This window comes from Rhinopithecus bieti, unplaced genomic scaffold (genome assembly GCF_001698545.2).
Source record: "Rhinopithecus bieti isolate Rb0 unplaced genomic scaffold, ASM169854v2 scaffold_44745, whole genome shotgun sequence".
NCBI classification, from domain to species: Eukaryota; Metazoa; Chordata; class Mammalia; order Primates; family Cercopithecidae; genus Rhinopithecus; species Rhinopithecus bieti.
The window spans coordinates 1,289,507-1,304,428 of record NW_016818280.1 but is presented as its reverse complement, the minus strand read 5'-3'; the positions used below and the strand labels follow the sequence as shown (position 1 = coordinate 1,304,428).

The following is a 14,922-nucleotide window of genomic DNA, read 5'->3' as shown; positions in this document are numbered from 1 at the left end:
TACAGGTTTGTGTGTGTTAGGGGGCCTAATGCACAGGAAGATGGGATGGGACACCTGCACTGCTCACCAGAGACAGGGACAGGCCAGGGGTCGGGGGCCTGCCTCTCCTTAGCTACGCAGCCTTGAGGAATGGTGCCACCGTCAGATGGGTGGCAGATTCCAACTATGGGCCAGTGGCACAGAAGCCACGCTTTCCTCCCACCTCACAGAGCTGCCTCCTGACATGACACGAGGGGCTGTCACCATGGTGTCTCCAACTTATGTGTCTTTACAGACAAGTGACTGGCTCCTGGGTCTGGGCCAGCCCTGTGCTCACAACTGCCGGTGCCCGGCTCCCCAGGTCTCTAGAGCTGGGATGAGGGCCCTGAGGGCTGCCCAGGTGACAGGTGCTCACAGAAGGGAGGGAGGGAGGAGGGAGGGGTCTCAGGCCTCCTCAGAGCTCTCTGCACAGATCGCCAGGGGCGGCCAGGCAGGGAGATCAGGATCCCTTCTGCACGGGCAGCCCCAGGAGAAGCCTTACAGGAAAAACCAAAGACAAAGCCGGAAAGAAGTGAGGCCCCAGGCCTCTGCAGCTGGGCAGGAGTGCTGGGCCTGGCCCCACGTGCCAGGTTACTTGACAAGGTGTTCCCTCTCCCTGGGGAGTCAGGCACCTGCAGGGTCATAGAACACACTGTCCGGGTGGATGGAGGCCTCATAGGGCGGCGGGGGGTCGTCGGGCTGGCCGATGTCCGGGTACTTGTATGCTGTGTAGGGAGGTGGAGGGTCGTGGAAGTGGAAAGTCCCACCCTCTCCGTCATCAGAAAGATGCAGCGGCGTGAGACCTGTGCCGAACCCGTCTGGGCCGTAATCAAAGCCAGGGATCCTGCGGCCGAGGTTGAAGTGGTGCACTGGGCCATCAAAAGTGTGGAACGGGAACAGAGACAAGTCACTGGGGGCAGGCTGCCTGGCTCCTGAGCCCCCCACCCTCAGGCTGGGCCTGCCGTACCTGAGTGTACACACCTGGCCCCGCTGCCTACCCCTCAGCCACATTCGGCATCCCCATGAGACCCCCGGTGTGCTCCGTGGCACGTCCCACCCTCACCACACCCATCTGTCCCTCTGGGCTGACACTTCTGCCAGACCCAGCCTCTGGCTGCCCACAACCCTCCAGCAGGGGGGTGATCCAGGCCTCTGACCCTCAGAGGCCTCCGAGTTCTGCCCACCCTGTGGTTTGGGAGGAGTAAGGAGGGTCTTGGCAAGAACTTTCCTGGCCCACAGGTGAGGACACAGACCCCACAACATGCGGCATTCAAATCTGACCAGGGGGCCCTCCACCTGCCTCTGCCCTCTCTGTCCAGGGATGGGGAGCTCACGAAGACAGGGGTGACCTGGGGTGGGGATGGGGACCAGGGCTGTGGCCCTCAGAGGGCACTCACAGTTTGCTCCAATCAGGGACTCGATGCGCTCCCGGCGCCGCTGGCGCAGCCGGTGGACCATGAAGAGCAGCAGGGACAGGATGAGGAAGGAGGAGATGCAGCTGACAACCAGGCGCATCCCGCTGGCCATGGAGTCAAATAGGCTGTTGCCATCTGACGGGGAGGGAAGGAAATGGCCGATCTGAGAAGGGGGACCACCCTCGTGCTGGGCTGGGGATGCTGTCATCCTCCTGCCCAGGCGGGCTGTGTGGACGAGGCACGCGGTGTTTCCCTGCACTCAACCATCTTCAGGATACATGTGAAATAAGGCCACTCAAAATCAAGAACATGGTGACAGCACAGAAGCAGAAGAGCGAATCTCAGGTCAGGAGGAGCATCTCACCATGGCCCCCGGGGCTGCTGTGTGCTAACACCCATCTGACCATCACTGGAGCAAAGTGGGGTTTCCTGTCCTAGGACCAGCACTCCTCGCAGGCTGCGCTCATGCGCTGTATGCCCCAGGTGCGGCTGGGGAGTGGCCCTCCTGCAGAGGTGCACATCCTTTTCCAGGGGCCAGGGCTGTGCACCGGCCACCACCCATATCCGTCCAACAGCAGCTTTCCTTTTGTCTGAGGCCTGGGCACTTGGAAGGAAGGTGCTCAGTTGCCCAACAAGATGAGCCAGGGGGAGGTGAGGGACACAGCCCTGTCCTGGTGGGAGGCCAGGTTGGCCAGGTAGGCAGGGGTCTCATGACAGCTGCTGCCAGTTTGGAGTGGGGGTGACGTCCCTGCAGAGCATGGCTTGGGCGGCTGCTGTGGGGAGGACAGGCTGCAAGAGAGTAGCATAGGGCATCAGGAAGCCAGGAGGAGGACCTGCCGCGGCAGAGAAGGGAATGACAGAGGCCTGGACCAGGTAGCAACAGACTGGGAGAAGTGACAGTACAAGGTACACTTGGGACTCAGACTGCCACAACTCCCTGATGGACTATGTGGGGGAACAGTGAGCCCCTGTGGGCAGCCGCACGGTCAATTCAGGTATCGTTTCACAAATGAGCCTCTGCTGTGGTTGGGAGTGAAGCCTGTCACTTCAATCCTTAACAAGCCATGGCAGAGAAAATGTGCATCCCCTGATGCACCCAGCCCCAGCACACACGTGCAGATGACACCTGGACACAGCACTGGGTCCCACAGGCTCCCCGCTGAGATGCTCTCCTGGCTCAGCCACACCCACACACTGGGTACACACGTACCAGGCATAGGTATAGGAGGGCTGGGTGGACCCGACTCCACCTCTTTGCTGGGTGAGTGGGCAGAAGGGGCCATGAAGCTGAGTCCCAGCCCTTGGGACTGGTGCTCCCACACCAAGGAGCACCGGGTCTAAGCTGCTGCGCCTTCCTCTGCTCTTCTTGGACCCTTTCATGCTTTTCGTGGCCACCACTTGGCTGGGATGCTACTAGTATTCAGCAGGTGGAGGCCAGGGGTCCTGCTCAACATTCTCCAGGACAGCCCCCATCACACAATATCTGGTCCAAATGTCAACAGTGCCAAGAGTGAGACACCCTGCCCTGGTGCAGTGCACACCAGCCTAGGGGCTCGCTATGAGCTGCCCATGGGGAGGCAGAGATGATGTGAGTGGCAGCAGGCATGAAGGGAGAATTTGTGCCAGCTATGCATCTATACCATGCTGGCACTTCCATGCACTCCTGACCTAGGTAAACTGACAACTCACAGAAGTCAGAGAATAGCAGAACCAGGAAGTGGTCCCAGAAGTAGCTGCCTCCACAGACCAAGAGTGAAGTCCAGGGAGACTTCAGAACGAGGAGTGACCCATCAGCTCCTGGAAGGAGGAGGACCCCACACCAGCAGGGAGCCTGCTAAGCTAGGAATGGCCACTCCCACCTCCGCAACAATCTTGGCAGGACTCCCCCTGCCTGCCCCAAGGAGACACTTCACAACCCCCATGTGAGTGGCTGGGCTCCCAGAGCCCTCAAGTCATTCCTGCTAGCCCAGGACACTCCATGCCCACAGAGATGGCAGCGCCAGCTCCTGCCCTCCTCCCACGGGGCCAGGAAGCACCTCCGAAAGCTGCATATCTTGCTGACAACACATGAAGTGAACATGTGAGAAGGATACATCCTCTCACCAATTAGCTGCTTTTTCTGATGCTTCTGACCCTCCTCCAGTCTCAAGGGCACTCTCATCAGTGGGCGAAAGCTCAGTGGCCCAGGGACTGGCAACGTGCCTGTTCATTGGAGGCCAGTTCAGAGATACCAGGGGAGCTCCTAAGGAAGCGGCCCCTTTGCAATGACTAACTCTTAAATCAGTTCTAAAATAAACCCAAGGACATGGTCAAGGTCCCAATTGTACCTCAAGGTAGGGACCAGAAATAATCATCTCTCAGAACTAAGCCACTTGTAGTCAAGCACAAAGAACAGAGCCTGCCCCAGAAGCCAGAGGCCAGCCCAGGGACCCCAGAGGCCCCTTGATAGGGCTGCTCCCTCCATGGAGTTCTGGGCTGCACAGCTGGGGTTGTCTTTTGTCTCTGAGCTATCCTGTAGCTCCCAGAGAGAGGATCCAGCCTGTGCATGAAGAATTCCAATGACAACGAGCTCACCGTTTCACTGAGCTTGGTTACCTCCTAACAGTTTCAAAATCTCCATCAGAGACGGCAAGGGGAGCAGAAGGTCAGCAGGGATCAGAAGCTGAGACCAGGAACCCAATGTGGGCTCTGTGCCTGGCAGCTGCACCAGCCAAACACCTCAACATGCCTCTGGGAACCTCACCATATCAGGGCTGCCCAACAGCAGCAGAGCAAGCAGGGGCAGAGGGCAGCATGAGTTTCAGCTGCTATGCACCTTGGCCAGCACTTGGTGCTGTCAGTTTCATGATTTCAGCCTTCCGAGCAGGGGTGGTACCCCATGTGGATTTAGTTTGCTTCCCTAATGGCCAACACTGAGCATCGTTTCAGGTGCCTGACTGCCATCCTGTATCTTCTTTTGTAAAGTGTAATAAAGTAAATCTTCTTCTAAAGCCATTTTTCAATAGGGTTGTTTTGTTTTCTTATTATTGAGTTTTGGTGTATTCTGAATATAGACCTTCAGTGTGTGTTTTGCAAATATTTGTTTTGATTCAGTCAGGGGCTTATCTTTTCATTTCCTTAACAGTGTCTTCCAAAGAACAGAAATTTTCAATTTTGATGAAGTCGAATTTGTGTTTTTTTTAAGGATCAAGCTAAAAATGTTGCATAGCCCATGGTCACAGATTTCTCTCCTATGTTTTCTCCTATAGAAGTTTTATAGTTCAAGGTTTTACAGTTGTGTCTATGACCATTTTGAGTAAATTTTACATACAGAAGGAAGGATAGTGTAAGTTTGTATTTTTTGGCATATGGATGTCCTGCTGTCCCAGCACTAGTCATTGAAAGACTCTCCTTTCTCCACTGAACCACCCTTGCACCTTTGTCAAAGATGACGGTAGTGAGTTATCTCAATTGACTGTTCACAGTCAGTTAACAGATCAAACTCCTTGTTCTACTTTTTTCCTGTTCTCACTACTGCACTTGACTAGTCTTAAACAAACAAACAAACAAACAAAAGGAGAGAGATCACTTGATTATATGTAGTGTGGAACTATTTCTGGACTGCTCTGTTCCATTGATCCATGTGTCTATTCCTTCATCAGTACCACACTCATAAATTAGGCAGCATGGATCCTCCAACTTTGTTCTTTGTAAAAATTACTTTGGCTATTCTAATTATTTTGCCTTTCCACCAACTTTTATCTATCTTTTTATTATTTAAGAGATGGGGTCTTGCTATGTTGGCCAGGTTGGTCTTGAACTCCTGGCCTCAAGCAATCCTCCTGCCTCAGACTCCCAAAGTGCTACAATTACAGGCATGAGCCACTGAACCCAGCCCACCTAACTTTTATTTATTTTAATTTTTTAAGATGGAGTCTTGCTCTGTCACCCAGGCTGGAGTACAGTGGCGTGATCTCGGCTCACTGTAACTTCTACCTCCCAGGTTGAAGTGACTCTCCTGCCTCAGCCTCCTGAGCCACCACACCCAACTAATTTTTGTATTTTTTGTAGAGATGGGGCTTCACCATGTTGGCCAGACTGGTCACAAACTCCTGACCTCAAGTGATCCACCCTCCCCAGCCTCCCAAAGTGCTGGGATTACAGGTGCGAGACACTGCGCCTGGCCCCACCTAACTTTTAGAATTAGCTTTTCAATACCTACAAAAATGTCTGCTAGAATTTTGGCTGGGATTATACTGAATCTATAATTTGGGAAGAGTTAACCTCCTAATGATATTGAGACACCTGATCCATGAACATGGTGTCTTCCCTTTTATTTAAGCCTTTGATTTTTTTTCATTACGGTTTTACAGTTTGCAGCAAACAGAAAGTGCACATATTTTATATTATTTATAATTGGGTATTTCATGTTTTTTGGTGCTATTACTAATGGTACTTTTCTCAAAAATTTCAATTTTCAACCGTTACAGGTAGATTATATAAATACAATGAATTTTCGTTAAGTTGCCCTTCTATCTGGAGACTTTGCTTAAACACACTTATTAGTTCTAATAACTTTCCTGCAGATTCCCTAGGATTTTCTATGCCGCCATGTAATCTGTAAAAGAAGATGGTTTCATTTCTTCCCCTCTGGCCTGGATGGTTTTTCATTTCTTCTTGCCTTCTGGCACTGGCTTTGACCTTGAGCACAATGATGACAGGGTGGCAAAAGTAGACACTCTTAGCTTGTTGAAGGGGACATTCTGATGCTTAACACATGACATCCTATTCCCAGAGTCTCCAGTTTTGGTGATAGTGTCTCGGTTCTTAATGCAGTATGAGCACTTCCCAGGAGAAGGCCCCTAGGAGAGTCAGAAGCCCATGGAAGCATGGCCACAGGGTGGGCAGAGCAGGGCCCAGCTAAGTTGCTCTGGCCGTGCAGGAGAGAGGGCTGCAGCTGCTCTGGGCCCACCCAGATGCACTAAGGACCCTGCTCTGCTAAGAAGTCCTTGGGGCTGGGCAGGCTCTTTAGGCCATAAATGTCCACAAATGGGTCATCCTTGTACACATCTAGGCATTCTTACAAAGCTTGGACAGAGTGGCAAGGCAGCACTGGTAGACTCCTGAGAAATGGAACCAGGAGTCCAGGTAGCATGGCTTGTGAACAGTTTGACTCTTGTAGCCCGTCACTAAGTTGGAGGTTTAAAGTTATGTGGCTGGGCACAGGGAACTTGGTAAGCACTCAACTGGTGCTTCTCATGGCCTTAAACAGACATGCACCCGATACGAGGAGAAACTGCCCTGTAGAATGGGGTCCAAGCATCACCCTCTAGCTCTGGGTCCTCTGGTGGGCCTGGCTGCAAATGTAGCCTTGTGCTCACCACAGTCAACTTCACATGTCTAATGGTGCATGCCAGAGTGCCCACTTTCACCCAGCCTCAGACACGGCCTCTGGAGGCCGGCTCTGTCCTCCCACCCAGCAGCCTCCTGGTGTGGAGGGACACTGACAACATTCCACTCAGGGGCAGCTTTCACTGTTGTGGCCCAGCCTCTAGCTGCAGCCTCTCCTCTACAGGGACCCTGGAGACGGAGATGGCCATCACACCCTGCCAAAGCTGCTCTTCTACAGGGTCCACAAGTCCAGGGACTTCAGTAAGTCCCCATCATTTCATTCTTACTGTGGAACCCAAGAAAGAGAGAAACTCATACTTTTGATTTACATTTCTCTTGAGATCTGAATTCACACAGAGCTGCAGCTACACTGGTGTGCAGAATGACAAAGCATGCCCCTGGAGTGTGAGGTGTGTTAACATCTCAGAGAGCAGCGACCCACCTGCCCCTCTCTTTTCGCAAGTGGAAGGAAGAGGATCACCCCGAGATCAGATTCCCTGTACTGTCTACCTTAAAGCCCCGCCTGGTGGTGAGGAGTCTGATCTCGAAACTGAGAATAATATTTCATCTTTTTCTTGAAGATTCTAAGGTAAAAATGGATGACTGTAAGCAATGACAACTGTCACTACCCTCCGTATCATACTACAGAACAGGAAGAGTTCCAATGTGGACATAAATTAGAAGTCTAGGCTGGGTGCGGTAGCTTATGCCTGTAATCCCAGCACCTTGGGAAGCTGAGGTGGGTGGGTCAGTTGAGGTCAGCAGTTCAAGACCTGGCCTGGACGACATGGCGAAACACCATCTCTAGTAAAAATACAAAAACTAGCTGCACATAGTGGCACATGCGTGTAATCCCAGCTACTGGGGAGGCTGAGGCAGAAGAATGGCTTAAACCCTAGAGGCGGAGATTTGAAGATAGGTTTGAAGCTGTCAGTGGTGATTTGTGGATAAACAGCCACACTCAAGTTCAAGTTCATTTGTGACTGCTGCCTGTCACCCCAGAATGGGAAGGAAGCAGCTGGAGGGGTTGTGTCAGACACGCCCACTAGAGTAGTAGCATCAAAGTCTTTGAGACATCTCTGTGACAAACGCTGCCACTGCTGCTGCGCCATGCTCTGTAAACTGCCCTGAGTCCTCACCACTGAGGAAGCAAACGGATGCCTAGCCTCCAGCCCCAAATAGGGAGGCTGACTTGGGACCTACTATCAAGAGTCTCACCTGGGTCCAGACACATGAACTTGCAGCACTCTTTGGGGTCCTTGCGGTACTGCTGGCAGCCCTGGGGCCTCTCACAGAGAGCAGCCACGCACATCTCAGGCTCCCCTCCATGGCAGGTGCAGCTCAGGCATGGGTCGTCCCCCTTAGGGGTGAAGTAGAACCCTTCATCCACCACGTTGTCCTTGATGTCAACACATGTTTGACCTGCAATGAGCATACATTGTGTACAGATGTATACATAGCCAAAAAAGGTAGCCTCCCCATGTGGGCCTGTGAACGCTACCTGCTACCTTAGAATGGGAATGAGGCAGTTGGACGAGTCATGTGAGACATGCCCACTAGAGCAGTGGCATCAAAGCCTCTGAGACAGCTCTGTGAGCAAACGCTGCCATCACCGCTGCACCACCTGACACGAGCTGACCTTCCCTACCTGGGCCTGGGGAACCAACAAGGCAACTGAAGACTTGGCCAGATTATGCTGAGAGTCTTCCTAGGACTGGAATGTCATGGATCTGGCACATGGCACAGGGAATGGCTGTCCAACAGCAGTCACTACAACACACCGTTAGGACAAAGCACATCCAGCCAGGGCAAATGGAGGCCAGAGAGCCAGGATGGAGCAGAGTGCCAGAATCCAGGGTCACGGCAGAAGTGTTTGCCTTGAAGTTGCCAAAGTAGATTACTTACGAGATCTTCTCAATTCTAAGATGCAGCTGCTATGAGTATTAACCATTTCAAAATCAGAATGTGTCTAAGGAAGCTGCCAGTTCTGCTTGGGAAGACAGTCCACTGGACCTGAGGCACACTCTGCACAGAACTGACCTGGGACAAGAGTAAGAGGAATGGCCATGGCTAAAAACCCAGAGTCTTCAACTGGTAGGCAGATATTGCGAATGCCTGGAGGAAGAGAAAAGGGATAAAGGAGCCTCCAAGAGAGCTACCCTCAGTGAAAGGCAAAAAGACATGAGAAGGTAGCTTGTTACAGTCTCCAAATGGGGTAAGGATGTCTAGAAAAAGACTCTTCTGAAATTTCACAACCACAGGTCCATGCCTCACTTAAGATTGCAGTCAGCCAGGCGCAGTAGCTCACACCTGTAATCCCAGAACTTTGGGAGGCCGAGGCAGGCGGATCACATGAGGTCAGGAGTTCGAGACCAGCCTGGCCAACATGGCAAAACCCTGTCTCCACTAAAGATACAAAAATTAGCCAAGCGTGATGGCATGCACCTGTAACCTCAGCTACTCAGGAGGCTGAGGCATGAGAATCTCTTGAACCCAGGAGGTGTAGGTTGCAGTGAGCAGAGACTGCGCCACTGCACTCTGGCCTGTGCGACAGCGTGAGACTCTGTCTCCAAAAAAAAAAAAAAAAAAAGGATTGGGGTCAAATCTAGGTCACCTATGTGGTCAGGAACTCCCAGGGCAAGATACTCACATACAATTATTCCCTGGCTAAAACAGAGAAAAAAGAATGAAGAGAAATGAACAGAGCTCCCAGAGAAATGTGAAACACCATTAAGCACACCAACAAATGTGAAACAGGAGTAACAAATGCAGAGGAGGGAGAGGAGACAGAGAAAGAGGCAAAACAAATACTCGAAGAACTAACAGTTCCAAACTACTCAAATTCATTGAAAAACAATAACCTACACAACCAGGAAGCTCAACAAATTCCACATAGGATAAACGCAAAGGAGCCACAAACTGACACATCAGAGTGAAAATGCTGAAAGTGAAAGACAAGGCAAAAATATGAAAAGCAGCGAATGGGACATGATTTGTTACTTATCAGGGAACCCCAAAAAGACAAACAACTGACTTCTCAGCAGAAACAACAGAGGCTGGGGCAGTGGGATAACTGCTCACAGAAAACCATCAACCGAGATCCAAATCTAGGAAAGATATCTTCTGAAAAATAAAAGTAAAATAAACTTTCCCAAACAACAAGTGAGAGAAGTTGTTTGCAGACTCACCTTGTACGAAACACGAAAGGAAGTTTTTCAGGCTAAAAGTATGCAATCCCCAAATAGTAATTTGAATACAAATAAGAAACTGAAGAGCAACAGTAAAGGCAATCATGTGATTATAAATTACAGCCTACATGCATAGTTTTCCTCCTTTATTCTCTTAGCTGATTTAAAAAGCAATTGTATAAAGTAATATGTATGGAATGTAGTGCTGGGTCTATAACATACAAAAATGTAACACACTTAAGATTTGCTAAGAATGGCACAAAGGTGGTATGTGGGAGCAAAGCTATACTGGACTAAAGAACCTTGACCTAAGTCTCACACCTTAGTAAAAAACTCATTCAAAACACGTCCTAGACTTAAATGTAAAATGGAAAATGATTAAAATTTTAGGGAAAACCCACAGAAGAAATGTAAGGCTAGGCAAAGAGTACCTGGACTTGAAACCAAAAGAATGATCCGTAAGAGGAGGCTGGGCTCAGCGGCTTGCACCTGTAATCCCAGCACTTTGTGAGGCAGAGGCAGGTGGATCACCGGGGGTCAGGAGTTTGCGCCCAGCCTGGCCAACATGGTGAAATCCTGTCTCTACTAAAAACGCAAAAATTAGCCAGGTGTGGTGGTGGCTCATGTTGGTAATCGCAGCTACTTGGGAAGCTGAGGCACAAGAATCACTTGAACCCAGGAGGTGGAGGTTGCAGTGAGCCAAGATTGTACCACTTCACTCTAGCCTGGGCAATAGAGTGAAACTCTATCTCAAAAAAAAAAAAAAAAAAAAAAAAAAAAAATCCATAAAAGGAGAGACGAATAACCAGGACTTCATTAAAATTAAGAACTTTTGTTCTCTGGGTAAACTTATACTGCCAGGGAAAAACAATAACAAAACTTTCTTGGCTGAAAGCTCATGTGAAGAGGATGAAGGCAAGCTACAGACTAGAAAAAATATTTGCAAACCACATATCTGACAAAGGACTGGTATCTAGAATACATAAAGAACCTCGAAACTCAACAGTTTAAAAAAAACAAGAACAAAACAGATCATTAGTTCACACCTGTAATCTCAATACAAGAGGATCACTTGAGCCTAGGAGTTGAGTTTGAGGCCAACCTAGACAACGTAGTGAGACTGTATCTCCATAGAAAATAAAAAACTTGGCCAGGCATGACGGTGCACACCTACAGTTCCAGCTACTCAGGAGACTTAAGTGGGAGGACTGCTTGAGCCCAGCAGCTGAAGGTTACAGTCAACTATGATTGCACCACTGCATTTGAGCCTGGGTGACAGAGCAAGATCCTCTCTCAAACCAAAATGAACAAACAATGCAAAGAGAAAACAGAAAAATAACATGAACAACAAACAGAATATACAGATGGCAAATAAGCACATGAAACACGAAAAGGTTTTAACATCATTAGCCTCAGGGAAATGCAAATTAAAACCACAAGGAGCTACATGTCTACATAGATATCTGCATACCTAACAGAGGGGCTAAGATGAAAAATAGTGAAAACAGTAAGTGTTGGGGAAGACATGGAGAAATGAAATCACTCCTACATTGCTAGTGGGACCATAAAACAGTACAGCCACTCTGGAAAACAATTTGCTTATTTCTTTAAAAACTAAGTATGCAACTACGCTACAGCCAAGCAGCTGTAATCCTGGGCATCTATCACAGAGGACTGAAAACACACTTGCAGCCAGATGCGGTGGCTCATGCCTGTAATCCCAGCACTTTAGGAGGCTGATGTGGGTGGGTCATCTGAGGTTGGGAGTTCAAGACCAGCCTGGCCAACATGATGAAACCCGTCTCCACTAAAAAGACAAAAATTAGCTGGGCGTAGTGGCACATGCCTATAATCCCAGCTACTCGGGAGGCTGAGACATGAGAATCGCTTGAACCCAAGAGGCTGAAGCTACAGTGAGCCAAGACTGTGCCACTGCACTCCAGCCTGGGCAACAGAGTAAGACTGTCACACAGACACACAGACACACACACACACACACACACACACACACACACAGAAAGAAAGAAAGAAAACATGTTTGCACAAAAACCTGTATGCAGATGTTCATGGCAGCTTTCATTGTAATAGCCAAAGACTGGAATCAGCCCAGATGTCCTTCAACACTTGAGGCCTATAGTTTGAGACCAGCTTGGGCAACATAGCGAAATCCCGCCTCTACAAAAAAAAAAAAAAATACAAAAATAAGTTGGGCACAGCAGCATGAACCTGTGGTCCCAGCTACTCGGGAAGCTGAGGTTCACCTGAGCCCAGGAGGTTGAGGCTGCAGTGAGCAGTGATCACACCACTGTACTATAGGGTGACAGAGACCTTGTCGCCAAAAAAAAAGAGGGGGGGGGAATAAATTGTTAATAAAAGTAACAATTTGGATGACTCTCCAGGGAATTATGAGTGAAAAAAGTCAACTTCAAAAGGTTGCAGACTATATGATTCCATTTATAGAACATTTCTGCCTCATGACGATACCTGACAAAGGCCAGACCACATATGAGCAAAGGCCTCTGACCTACCACTTTTGTGGCAACCAGTCTAGGGCAGTCAGGATCTGGTCAATGGCCACCAACTTCTCTATTTTGAGTCCATACTTCCAACTCAAAACCCACCAAGGAAAGTCAAATATGTTCCCCAAACCAATCACCTCCACTGCCCTGCTTCTAGTCAGCCTGCCTCTAATCAGAGCATACCTGGAGTCTTTAGGGCCCTGGTGAAAAGCCACTGTGCTGGACCCAACTCCAGCTGCAGGAGGGTCAGAAGCAGTTGTGACGGGTCCACCCTGGATACTCAGGGCACTGGGCCTGTCTAAGGCTGAGATGCAGTTAGAACATCAGACCCTACTATCAGCATGCTAACCAGCTTTGAGTCACACAGCCTGCTAGGCGGGCTGCAAAAGACAGACTCTCTAGAGATGTGGCTCAAAGGGATGACCTAAAGTGGAGGGTGGCGGAGACATGAAGAAAAACCCTCTGGCAAACCAGCCTCCACCCAGAACAACAATCCTGCTGACGACGAAAGCCTGAGGTGCACTGAGAGCAACTACAGTGCCAACAAACCCCAAGCCCAGCCCAACTCTCACCCAGATCAATGCCCTTCACTGTACTAAAGACCCTCCCACAAGAAAGGCCTAGTGGAAGTAAAGGTATAGCCATTGCAAGCACAAAACTATTGAACTCAGTCTCTATTGTCCCACACAAGATGTCAGACTTCCAATGAAAAGCCTAGAAAAAAGTACCATGCTCCAGAGACAAAACATTCAAAAAACCAGACTCAAATATGAAACAGATGAAGGAACTTTCCCACAGGGAATTTAAAATAACTGTGATTAATTTGTTAAAGGCTCCAATGGAAAAGCTGGACAATATACAAAGTTAGATGGGAAATTCAGATGAAAGATGGAAACTATAAGAATCAAATGGAAATCCTAGAAATAAAAACACAGACAAAATCAACGAAACAGATGAAGAATACCTTCAACGGGCTCATAAGCAGACTTGACACAGCCAAGGAAAGAATTAGTAAACCTGAGGACAGGTCAACAGAAATTACTCAAACTGAAGGACTAAAAGAATCCAGAAGACATGATGACTAGATACAATGCATGATTCTGGACCAGGAAAAAAATAGTTATAAAGGATATTATTGGAACAACTGATAAAACTGGAATGATGGATTGTGGATTATTGTATGGTAATGTATCCATGTTAAGTGTCCTGATTTTGATCCACACAGTGTAGGTACATAAGAGTGTCCTTGTTCTTAGGAAATATACACTGAAGTAGAAAAGGCTTAAGGTCCACAGTATCTTCAGTTTACTCCCAAGTGATTCAAAAAAAATATGCAGAGAAAGTGAATGATAAAGCAAATGTAGTAAAATTGAAATACTGGCCGGGCGTGGTGGCTCACACCTGTGATCCCAGCACTTTGGGAGGCCAAGGCAGGTGGATCACAAGGTCAGGAGATTGAGACCATCCTGGCTAACATGGTGAAACCCCATCTCTACTAAAAATACAAAAAATTAGCCAGGCGTGGTGGCGGGCGCCTATAGTCCCAGCTGCTCGGGAGGCTGAGGCAGGAGAATGGCGTGAACCCGGGAGGCGGAGCTTGCAGTGAGCCAAGATCGCGCCACTGCACTGCAGTCTGGGAGACACAGCGAGACTCCGTCTCAAAAAAAGAAAAAAAAAAGAAAAAAAAAAGAAATATTGTAACTGGTGAGTCTGTGTAAATAGTATATGAAAGGAAGTCCCTTGTATTATTCTAGCTTTTCCGTAAGCTTGAAATTATACCTAAATTAACAAGTTACAGAGTCTCCCTCCTCCAGCCCAGATGGTCCTATAAGGCGGTTCTATCGAACACTCAAAGACAAGATTATCTCCAACTTGTACAAAATGGATTTAGAGAACAGTAAAATGTTTGCCAACTCATTTCAGAAAACTAATACAGTGTAATACAGAAATGAGTCAATGGAGTCCCAGCTACTTGGGAGGCTGAGGCAGGAGGATCACTTGAGCCTAGGAGTTCAAGACTGTACTGTGCTAGGGTCATGCCTGTGATTAGCCACTGCATTTTTGCCTGGGCAACATAGTGATGACCCACCTTAAAAAAAAAAAAAGAGAGAGTCAAGGAGAGTATAGAAAAAAAATAACAGGCCAACCTCACTTCTTTTTTTTGTTTTGTTTTGTTTTCTTTTTTTGTTTGTTTGTTTTTGAGACGGAGTCTCGCTCTGTCCCCCAGGCTAGAGTTCAGTGGCACGATCTCAGCTCACTGCAAGCTCCGCTTCCCAGGTTCACGCCATTCTCCTGCCTCAGTCTCCCATGTAGCTGGGACTACAGGCACCTGCCACCACACCCGGCTAATTTTTTGTATTTTTAGTAGAGATGGGGTTTCACCGTGTTAGCCAGGATGGTCTCGATCTCCTG

General features: G+C 48.8%; 1 protein-coding gene across 1 annotated transcript in view; it reads right to left on the bottom strand.

Annotated features, from left to right (window-relative positions):
• The window catches only part of LOC108518383 (integral membrane protein DGCR2/IDD), an 89,098-nt gene that overhangs the window by 1,612 nt on the left and 72,564 nt on the right, over positions 1-14,922 (bottom strand). The window contains 3 exon segments of the mRNA XM_017856668.1: positions 651-887; positions 1,416-1,568; positions 8,022-8,225. Coding sequence (XP_017712157.1) covers positions 651-887; positions 1,416-1,568; positions 8,022-8,225 — 594 coding nt within the window.